The following is an 11,471-nucleotide window of genomic DNA, read 5'->3' as shown; positions in this document are numbered from 1 at the left end:
TTCTCTTAAGTCCATCCCATAAATACTCGATAGGATTCAAATCAGGGCTACGCGCTGACAATTTCGACGTCTTGTAAATACTGCCGTTCGGAACCTGCAGTATGTGGACGGACATTGTCCTGCATTAGGAAGAAGTTTTCGCCAATGAAACTGTTGTAAGGAACGACGTGATTCCCGCCTCACCACCAGTTACGATAAAAACCAATTGAGTATTTGCTTCCATTGAAATGCCCGCCCAAACCATCCAAAAACCTCCTCTAAAAGCACGTTTTTTTTTCAACAACACTCCGCGAATATTTCTCCAGTTCTTTCGTAGAATCGTCCTCTTCTATAGCTATCAAACAGACACACTGTGCTTTCTTCTTAACGGATAACGGAGCCCCATTGATCGTCAGTCCAATTAACGTGCTCTCTGGCAAATCGTAGACGGACTGGACTGTTCGGTGGGCTAGAGTTAATTTGGGGCCAATAACTGGCATTTTTAGCTCATGGTTTGCTATCTTAAGTCCTCTTCTGATTATCCAGCTACTCACAGCCACTGCTTGCGTTTCTCTGAGCAACGAATGAATGCTCTGTCTTGGATGTGCAACTTTTCCTTCCGCAATCGCGATTTCGATGAAAGTTACCGGTCTCTTGGTAACGACACGACGGTAAACTCTGGAAACAGCAGACTGACTCATGTTGTGTTCATTTTCAGGTAAAATTCTTGTTTGTTATCAACGGAGATATGTATCAGTTGATGTTTGGATGCTAACTGATAATAGTTGGTCAGCGATTACAGGGGTGGTTCTTCTGATTGGAGAATGGAGCCCTATTGATCACGAATCCAATTAAGGTGCTCTTTGGCTAATCGTAGACGCGCTGCTTGGTGAGTTTGAGTTAATTTGGGCCCAATAACTGGCCTTTATTATTAGATATTAGATAGATAGATATTATTAAATTAAAAATTAATCTGATATTTTCTAGTGGATAAAAAGTTATTTATAAATAGCGAGTTATTGAGTATAATGTTCGAATCTCATAGCTTTACGTGTTATAAGTTACATATCATGTCACAAACTTCAAATTTTGTTCTAAGCTCCTATTTATCCTTTTACAGCAGACTGCCAACGAATAATTCTTGCCATCGGATTCATCCCACACGAATTCCAACTTCCGCTTTAACATTTAATCAATAAATATTTTCTAAGGAGCTTCAATATAAGTATATTGGCATCTAAAAAATGTTATTAAGAAAATCGAAGTCACTCGGCCAATGCAATAGTGGAGAGTGGTCCTTAGAGAGACAGGCACCATATCAACTTTCAGGCGATCCCGAATTTTACTGCGTAAAGAAATTGAGTGAATTTTTTTAAAACCCACACTCAAGTTAAAATGCCTTGAAAAATGAGGAATAAAATTTATTGCGTAAATCTAGGTACAATTAGTCTTCAAAAATGGTTTAAATGAGAAATGTTGACGATAACAAAATGGAAAAAGTTTATTATTAAAAAATGGATTTTTATCTGAAAAAATAGTGAATGAACATAATAATACTATAAAGTGTAGGCGTTTTAAATTTTATTTTACTGTTCCTAAACTCGCTCTATACATCAAAAGTAACAGTTCCTATACGACCAAGCTTTTTTCATTTCTGTATCTACGGGGTCTTTCAAAACGTTCGCATGCGAGTTATATCACTGCACTAAGCGAAAAAAATCGATTAAAAATCGCCAAACAATCATATGTCTATAACGCAAAGTTCAAAAATGCGGCAGCAGCTAAATACTTTTATAGATCTCTAGACCGCTCGATAGGGAGGAATTTAAACGTTTCACAATCTTTGATTGGCTAAACCTTATTGTTAATTTGTGTTTAATCTATGGATTATAAACATGTGATTGTTTGGTGATTTTTAATCGATTTTTTTTTTCGCTTAATGCAGTGATATAACTCGCTTGCGAACGTTTTGCGAACTTGGAGTCGAGAGGTTCTGGAAATCTTTCCAGCCGGGATAAAACTGAACGGAAGGAAGACTATCATCGGGCAGCCAGGTTGTACACGGAGGATGGAGACTTTGCACCTCCATAAACTGGCCAGCACGACAGCTAGATACTCCCATACGATAGTTATATGTGATTCGATTGCATCCTTCTTGTGGTGACCCATTTAAAACTGAATCTAGCTAATCTAGACCGGTATGTCGATAAACATCCCCAAAATCTAAGGTTGTAGACATCATGGCGACGACTGAATGGCAGCAGGGTGATTGCTGTCTCGAACGATTCCCCTGATGAAATGGGTCGCACCTTACTTTGTCCGACATGCGAGGCTCTGCTGGGGTGGATCAACCATTCAATAGCCAATAGCAACCATAAAGAAAGACAATAAAAGGAAAGAAAAAATAGCGGGGACAAACCGCAAAAACTGAGAAACTATCCACCTCTCAAGTTAGAATACCTCACGAGAAACAGGGAGAACAGATGATCCACTGAAATGTGAACTCAGTGGAGCAAGATTCCGATGGTATCTACGTTATTTCGACAAAGAGGTTTGTACCAAAGAAAGCAAGAGCCAAGGTATTGGTGCATAAATCCAAGGGTAGTGAAACAAAACCACTACCTTCAGCTACAAAGAGGAAAAGAGTTGAGACCCTAACCCAAAATCTATAAAAAAATAAGAGAGAGGAAGAGGAAAAAGAGCAGCAGCTGTTGAGCCCTTCAAATGCCAAGTATTAATGAACGGTACTCTTCTCATTAACTGTGTATGTTGACGAGCCTGAATCAGAAGAATATAATTGAATCTCCATCTACATGTGGGTTTGTGAGCTCGTTTGATTGTTTGTATGTCTCCTTTGTGGTTTATCACTGTAAGTATATCCCACCAAAATTGTTGCGTTCGTTAGCTGAGCGGACTAAGGCGTCAGCCTCCGGATTTCCCGGTCGTGGGCTCAAATCTCGTCCACGCTTTAAAGAAAAGTTTTTTTCATTCAAAATTTTTAATAAAGAGTTAAAAATAATTTGTAAAATAAGCTTAAAACAATAATGAATGAAAAATACTAGTATTATTGTTGTTCTTTAAAGGCGTGTTTTTTAGTTTTTTTAAACTATATTTATTTTAAACCTTATTGGTGAGATTTGCATACAAAAAATAAAAGTTTTATAGCTCACCAGGCAATTACTGCATAAGCCTAACTAAAAATAAAAAAGAAGAAATAGGTTCATTCTGTCATACCGGTAAACAATAAAAGTATTCGAAAACTAGGACTTATAACCAGTACTTTATTAAGATTGCAAATAAAAAATGGAATTAACCAGCGATCTTATATGTATACAGGGTATTTTATCGCGTTTGATGAAAAATACAGGAGAATTTACAAGGATTAATTACAAAGGAGGTACGTTTTGAATGGGTAATTTAATTTGGAAAATGTTTGGAATTGTGCTTTTGGTGAATTTCAAAACATTTTCAAATATTATACTGTCGTGGTAATTTGGATCAAGCCCCCTTGCTTTTCAATATTATTATTGTTTTACGTGCGTAAATGTTGTGTTTAATAGCTACATTCAATAATTCTCTATCAAACTTGCTTAATTTTTAGTTATATGTTCCTTTAATGTGTTAATGTTAAAATTTTGTTCTATTAAACAATTCAAATAATTTTAAAACAATAAGTTATATTTCATACCAAAATTAAAGGTATTTTGTATTTTGTAGGTAATGAGGATGTGATTTTAAACATTATGTTAGATATTCAAAAATTCTTGAAAAATAAAAAATATATTACAGATGATAATAAACCAAATAGATTGTATGATAAACAATTAGAAGAAATAGTATTATTCCTGGCATTAAATACCTCATACAAACATCCATTAGATATGGAAGAGTATTCTCACCTTATAAATGTAACTGTGCCATTGTCCAAATGTCTGTTTTCAAACATTGTGTATGGTCTGGATTTGTGCCAATATTATTGCACTGTTATAGAAAAACTACCAATCAGCAATAGTGCAGAGTTGTTAGATGAAGTTTTACAATGCTTAAAAAAATCTACTCCAGATGTTATGTTGGAGTATACTGAAATGTTTTTAACAACCACAGTGAATAAGTTGTCAAAAACTACTTTCACCAAAAAGGTATTTACTTAAAATTTATTTAGAACATGTGTACTCAGAAGAAAATATTTCTAATATTCCAGTTTTTCCTTGTTTTTTTTACAATAACATGAATATATATAATTTTGTGCTAATATTAATAGTTGAAAGAGTATATTGTACAACTAGTGTGAGAAAAATATGAAATATCCAAATTCTCGACTACCTATTTCACCATTTGCACTCTGTTGTCGCCCCATTTTTAGATATGAATTTTTTAATTTCAAAGTTCAAATGGTCGTATAATAAACATAGCATGTTTAGTTATGTGGCTTACGAACTAAGCCGATGATATTCTGTTTCATTTCTTACTAATTCCTGCACCACTCTTCCATCATGTGCTGTCTTTTAGAATATTTGTACACAAATGTTTTATCAGTTTCCAATTGTAAATTACAAGTTTTTACTTCATCAGTCTGCAGTGTTTGATCATCTTCATCATAACGTTTAATTTTTTTGATTACGGCTAGCGCTTGGGGCGCCTACCCTACATATCCCTTTAATGGGGGTGGATTATTCCCCTTGTTCTTGTGTTATAGTTTTTTGTTTGTACTAACTTCATCTGTCTGCTTTCTTCCATTCTTTTCTATTTTTGCATTTAGCTTTCCAGTCTACTATTTCTAGGATTCTTGTATCTTCTTCAATTTGGTTTCACCTGGTATTTCTTGGTCTGCCTCTTAGCCATACAGATATCCATAGTGTTTTTCTCCTCACCATTTCTGTACATTTCCTTCTCATAATGTGTCCTGCCCAATTTAGTTTTTGTGCTTTTACATACCTTATTATTGTTGAAATTATTGTCCTTCCTAGTATGTAATTTCCAATGATGTTGAGGGTGGAGGAGCCCGACCTTTACCTACCTACTCCACGTTCAGAATTAGTTGAGGGCTCAAATTTTACAATGCAAAAAAATGCACAATCACTTGCCAATTGAAATCAAATCGATATAATCTCTCCCACATTCCGTAATAATTTAAGGGCATATTTACTGCAAAGTGCCTTCTATTCTAATAATAATATTTAATTCCGGGCATGCTGCATACTGGTTTAATTTTGCTATGTACTTATACACTAATTATTATTATTACCTATAATTTTGTTACTCATTGTGGTTTTCTTCTGTATATTGAAATTTTATTTCATTTGTATCTTTATTTAGTTATTTTTATGTTTGTTTTTTAGTTTTTACAAGCTCACTTTTTTCTACAAATTGTAACAATTTTTTGACAATTCTCTCCATTATTTTGTCAAGCTCAAATAATTTTACAAATGTGCAATTTCAATTTTGTTGTTTTCAGGATGAAGAACATTTAGATAATGTGTGTGAAATTACAAAAATAATACTACTAAATTTATCTGGAATATATGCAGATCAAATAAAAAATTGGAAAAAAGATCAAATCTACAATCATATGGGATTGTGTTTGTTGAGCCTCTTCAATCTACTTCTTCAATGTGATCAGAATTGTTTAGTATTGAGACAGTTTATTATAAATGTGACGAGAACATGTTGTTCCGTTATTAAAAATGTCACTATTGATGTTTTCTGTACATGGGCAGAGGTAAGACATTTCTCCATCACTTTAACCGTGTTAACCTAGTAATAGATGCAATATCAAAATAACACAGTACCATGTTTCATAGCAATAATATAATTATAACACTTTTATTATAATACTAACATTTATACTGTTGTATATAAGTATAAAAATCAAACACAGAAAAGCAGAATTGAATAAACTTTGCTGAAGAGTAAAATAGATAAAATCCCTACAGGAAAATCTGTTGCTAATTATTTGTCAAAGAATTTTTTGATCCATTATATTCCTCAGAATTGATTTTAGTAGCAACAGAGGTACTGATGAGCAAATACAAGATAAAGACCGGCTTAGTCTTGGCCTTGCAGCGTCATATGTGGTCTTGGTCTTGCGGTAAGTGTCGCAGGATTGAATGATCTCTGCTGAAGATTGAAATAGAAAAAATCTCTATAGGAAAATCTGTCGTTAATTATTTCTCAAAGAATATTTTTGCTCCATTATATTCGTTAGAATTGAATTTTGGTAGCAAGGTCGGCTTAGTGTTGGTCTTGGTCTTCTAGCCTCATATGTAGTCTTAGTTTTACTTAGTCTGGTCATGGTCTTGCTGCAAGAGTCGCAGAATTGAATGAAATTTGCTGGAGACTAAAATAGAAAAAATCTCTACAGGAAAATCTATTGCCAATTAAAAATTTTAAGAGAAAAAAGAACATCGTGGATTCTTCCATGATCACTACAACAATTTTGAAAGATTTTGTGAATACTTGAAGTAAAAATATACTATACCTCCTCCCTGTCTTTCTAATACAACGCTACCCTATCAAGACGCACCTAAGAAACTCCTGATCACTTAGATGTAGAGGATGTAGAGGATATGATCTGTTTGAAGTCATTCCAGATACTCGGTAGATCTCTGAGCTTGTAGAGTGAGCTACATATGGAGTAATTGTGAAGAAAGAAGTCACAATGAACCTTAAAGGTCGTTACACTTTATATATTATGAAATAACTTCTGGGGTTATTATCCATTCCTCCTATCTTGTCTTGAAAATTCTATTCTCCAAGATTTTTCAACGAGGTTGTCCACTAAAAGTATCTAAAAAAGAGTTTTGAAAATTGGAGTGGTGAAATATGTTTTTTTTGAGAAAAAACTTTGAATCTAGTTACTATTTCTCTAATTTTTAGACTGAAATAGAAGATGAGGTCCTTCAGACAGTAGTATCAAACAAGGCATACTTAGTATTAGAGATGTATCAAAAATTTCCCGAAGCTAAAGAATTAATTTCTGTACTGGGATCTATTGCAAGAAAACCTAAATCTTTAACTGAACAAATACACGAAGCTGATGTTAATAAAATCATTCAAAAGATTAATAAGAAAGATGCTGATCAAAAGAACTGGTTTAAAGCTCTCATAAGAACTCAAATATTCGATAATCCAGAATCAAGAGAATGCGTCAGGTGAGTATAGTAAGGTGATATTTACGCTTCCTCTGCAAGATTTTCTTCAAAGTTTTTTACCATGAACTTAAAAAATTCATTTGCAAATAAGAGAAGACTCAAATTTCCACTGGAGAATCTTATCAGAAAATTTCTGTGATCGCTTGATTAAAATCTTGCAGTTGCTTGCAAATTCCTTTTCATTGTGACTGTATATCAGTGTTAGTGTTGCTAATTATTAAATATATTTATATAACTCTAGATTCTTATTTGAACATTGTAATAATGAGGATCTTCAGTGTATATGGATGATTTATTAACAACACACCTCTTAGAAATTTTTAAAGTGTGAGTTGCCCATAGCTGCCAAAGATCTTTGTCTTCTATATCATACACTCTCGAGAGAATGTGGTTAAAGGCTTCGTCCTCTGCTCAACAAAATCTGTCTAGCATCTTCAGGTGTCCTTTTGAGGCGACAGTGCTCCAATAGGACTATTGTTAGTATTTGTAGGTTACTCTTGCCAAGGTTGATACATTCGGCAGATCTTAGGTTATAGCTTTCCAGGAGTGTCTTTGCCTGTCATTTCTAGAGAACGGTGTTTCCTTGTTAATTCCTTGTCTGAACATACTGAGTGACTTTACTGCCACGATTTCCAATATTATATGGAGAGGTAGAAGATTTAGAATCACTTCTAGTGCAGCTATTGGGTATGATGTCATGGCCACGGTTACATATATGAAGCCAGTCCTTCAAAAGATTGTTCCTCTTGGTGTTCAGTCTAGTTCTGGTGCACCAAACCACTGCCCCGTATGTTATGAATCCTGAATGTTTGCTTTGTATTCCAAAGTATTTTCAAATTGTGAGTAATATCAGTATTCGAGTCCAAAATTTAACTAAAAAGTTATAGCAATGATTTTGGCTAGAAAATAAATCAATTCACATAAAAATATTAGAACATGTGTAGTGATGATAACATATTATCATGTAATTATATTTATAAAAATATGTGTCACATATTTTTTTTTTTAGGAAATGGTCTCATTTATGTGACGACGAAGATATTTCCATCCTTCTAAATTGGTGTGTTCATAAAAACGATAAAGAATCCGTTGAAGTCATAATAAAATGTATATCCCACATAGATCTAGAAAAACTAACACTAGTGATAACAAAACATTTTTATAAGAATAAAATTATAAATTTGGGTTCAACGGACACAACAAAGCAATTGATAGATCTATTAAATAAAGTCAACGAATGTACTTGTGTAGAAGAACTAGCAAAAAGCATTTTAATTCTCTTCTTGCAGAAACCTACTGATGTTCTTACACATATGTATGAACAATGTCTTAAGAATAGTTTCTATGCAAATATTTTGAAAGTTACTTTCAAATGTTTGAAAGAAGTTATCAAAATTAATAACATGGGCGTTAATCTATTGTTTACAGTGGCTAACAATACACCGCCTAATGCCCAAAATGTCGATGAATATAAAGAATTATTTGCAGTTCTCGTCGAAATTAATTATTTCAATAGCGAAGATATACTGCTAAAAATTTTAACTCCTATGGTGAACAAATATGTTGCGGAAACAAATTTGGAGAAACTGGATCTTGTACTTCAAATGTTTCTGGTAGGTATTTTTGATCTAAATTGTAATACCACAGATATAAATTTAGTTATCTTGCATTATATAAAATAGAATTAATTTTTTAGATTTGCCGTAAGAATATATACTCCAGAGCTTAATGCTACTGTGATAGAGCACAGTTAATTTTATTTAGTTCATGTTTTAAATTATTTATAGGTTTTTTTTTAGAGTGAAACGTTATTATTGCCTATTGTCGATCATACTAAAGATATTACTAAATTGTTGTTAACTATTATGAATGAAAATCGATGTAACTTTCTAAATTTTAATGGACTTAAACAACAAATCACCAAACATGTTGTAGATATCTGTTTGGATGTGTGCAAACCAAGTTATGATTCTGAAGGTGATGAAATAAAAAATACTGCTAACGTTTATTTTAATTACATTTCTTTAAATTCTAGTTGACATATCAGTTCCAAATGAAGACAACTTCACTGAATATTATAAATTATGTCTTATATCGGGAGGGAAGGAATTGTCATTATTTAAAAATGTATGTAGCAATTTTGATATTGAAGATTATGGAAACTGTGTCAATACCATGTTGAAGGTAAATATGAATCCAAATCTAATACTGAACAGATCCTAGCAAAATTAATCCAAATTTTATTATTTAGCCGAAATTTTCCATAAAATAACTGTAGGTTTCTGTTACTGCCATAATTTTGTTGCTATTCCTTGTTTCTGCTTGAAACAAGTTATTTTTTAATATTGACAAGGGCATATCAGTACTATTTACAATTTTACCGAACAAAAATTTGCTGAATTTGAAAATATGGTTTATCATTTTATGATCTACATCCATAACAAAATATACTCTAACGTTCGCCAAAACCATAATCTTATCCCTGAAAAGTATGCCAATGAGACTGTGTCTATTTATTTGAGTGGTTCTATATATGTAGTCTTTATAAAATGATTTCTATATTTTTTTAATCACATTCGTTCCTTTTGTTCACTATCATAACTCTCGTTTTGTTCATTTTCTGAACTTCCACATTCGATATATTTACCAATGTCTACAATTTACTGAGTTTTAATTGGTTGTGGTGGTTATTAGCCTCGAAGGTCAGAAATATTAATTTGAACTGAGTTGAATTAACGCGAAGACAAGGTTGATACAAAACCAAAATTATGTTCGAAATAGTTTTAAATAATTAAGAGTTAGTTATTGTATACAGTACAACATCGTAAATCTGGAATAGCTGGGAAAATATTGGTTCCGGATTTTAGATTACATAATAATATAAACAGAGGGAGAGGTATGCATTCCGAGAACGTCAATTAAACTCTAGTTAGACTTTTTTTTCCCAACTACTTCACAGTATTTTTCCTCACTGTTTCATACGCGCTTTTTACTAAATCACTCTCAAATCTATGTATTCTTCTTGCATTTTCTCTTCTATCAGTCTTCTGAGTTCATGAATATTATTTTCCAGATATTCTCTCAATTTTATTTATAAAACGCTGGTATAAACTTTAAATGAAATTTGAAGCAAACATATTGTTCTGTAGTTTTCCATTTAGTCTTTTTTTGTGATTGAGTAGTATTACATTTTCCCACTATTATGAAATCTTTCGTGCTTTCCATTTATTGTTTACATATTTCCAACAATCAACCATCCTTCATATTTCCCTCACATCCCCAGTGAAATTAAATAATAGAAAATCTTCCGTTCTAGTTATTGCCTCCAGCAGTTTGTAGAGAATGGTTACTTATATCTCAAGATATTATTGAAAAATGTGGAACTAACAAATGTATGGAACTTTTCACAGATGTCATGATATTACTATCTCAGTTAGTTGAGACCCAGGATGTTAGTAATAATCAGTCTATATATTTAGCTTTGAAAAACTGTGTTAGAAATTATGGAATAGTAGTACAGGTAAATGTTTTTTTTGTAAATGTCAGTATTTATTTAAGTTAATTGATACCATAAGTGCATTAGGCATGGTCGAACCTGAATTTGAGAATATTTGCTATGGATTTTTGAGTGTTGTTAGACAGCTTCTTCGGCTAGTGACCTGCAGTTTAATTATTAGTGATTTCAGTGTCAAATGGAAGCAAAGTGAAAGAAACTGTTACAGGCGTGTTCACATCTTTTGACTTGATAAGAATTTTAAAAACACCAAAATCTCAAAATATAACAGTTCAAAAAGTATTTCAGAAAATAATATATAAATATATTTACTCCGTGCTATTGTGGAACAAAAATAAAACAGTTACCATTTAATAAGTTTAAAAATAGAAACATAAAGCACTTTGTATATTTCTATTCGAGATTTTCTTGCTTGTGATGAATTGTAACCCAATTTATATGTTTTAGCAAAAAATACTCCACAATTCAACTTTGGAATTAGAAGTGGAAGTAAATAATCAAATCTGCCGATTATTGGCCAAACTTCCAGATTCTTTCAAAGAAGAAGAGGGATTAACTTTAGTGAAGATCCTCACTGATCGATCTTTGAAACATTTGGCAAATGATAAAGAATTCCTATGTCGTTTAATATTAATTAAAAATTCTAGATTGTGTCAAGTATTAGCTCAAAAGATTACAGGCAAATAAAGTTATTTTTACATAATTATATGGTTTATTTATATTTATTTATTTAATTTAAGGTATATTTGACGTTTTGACTTCTTTTAGTCTTTATCAAATATAACTTAAAATCACATATTGTACTGAGTTCTTGTTTGTGGACCTTA

At 32.4% G+C, this 11,471-nt stretch overlaps 1 protein-coding gene across 2 annotated transcripts; it reads left to right on the top strand.

Moving 5' to 3' along the window:
• The first annotated feature begins 3,195 nt into the window (after positions 1 to 3,195).
• Positions 3,196 to 11,350, top strand: LOC130449658 (uncharacterized). 2 transcript variants are annotated; one of them, XM_056787606.1, is made up of 9 exons: positions 3,196 to 3,376; positions 3,697 to 4,118; positions 5,435 to 5,698; positions 6,856 to 7,130; positions 8,140 to 8,743; positions 8,930 to 9,107; positions 9,166 to 9,314; positions 10,447 to 10,650; positions 11,092 to 11,350. In XM_056787606.1, exons 1-9 carry the CDS (start codon positions 3,283 to 3,285, stop codon positions 11,329 to 11,331), a joined length of 2,430 nt encoding a protein of 809 aa, XP_056643584.1. In that variant the 5' UTR covers positions 3,196 to 3,282; the 3' UTR covers positions 11,332 to 11,350. The 2 variants fall into 2 exon arrangements, with proteins under 2 accessions (XP_056643584.1, XP_056643585.1); XM_056787607.1 differs by having other exon boundaries at positions 3,228 to 3,376; positions 3,769 to 4,118.
• The last annotated feature ends 121 nt before the right edge of the window (positions 11,351 to 11,471 follow it).

This window comes from Diorhabda sublineata, chromosome 10 (assembly GCF_026230105.1).
Source record: "Diorhabda sublineata isolate icDioSubl1.1 chromosome 10, icDioSubl1.1, whole genome shotgun sequence".
Taxonomy (NCBI): Eukaryota; Metazoa; Arthropoda; class Insecta; order Coleoptera; family Chrysomelidae; genus Diorhabda; species Diorhabda sublineata.
Note: the sequence above shows the minus strand (reverse complement) of the source record. Positions and strands in the feature narration are given on the sequence as shown.

Excerpts from the sequence above, each read along its gene's own strand:
- LOC130449658 (XM_056787606.1), top strand. The coding sequence starts at position 3,283 with ATGGAATTAACCAGCGATCTTATATGTATACAGGGTATTTTATCGCGT. Across the intron at positions 7,131-8,139 it reads GAATCAAGAGAATGCGTCAG|GAAATGGTCTCATTTATGTG; the intron begins GTGAGTATAGTA and ends TTTTTTTTTTAG. Across the intron at positions 9,108-9,165 it reads ACCAAGTTATGATTCTGAAG|TTGACATATCAGTTCCAAAT; the intron begins GTGATGAAATAA and ends TTTAAATTCTAG.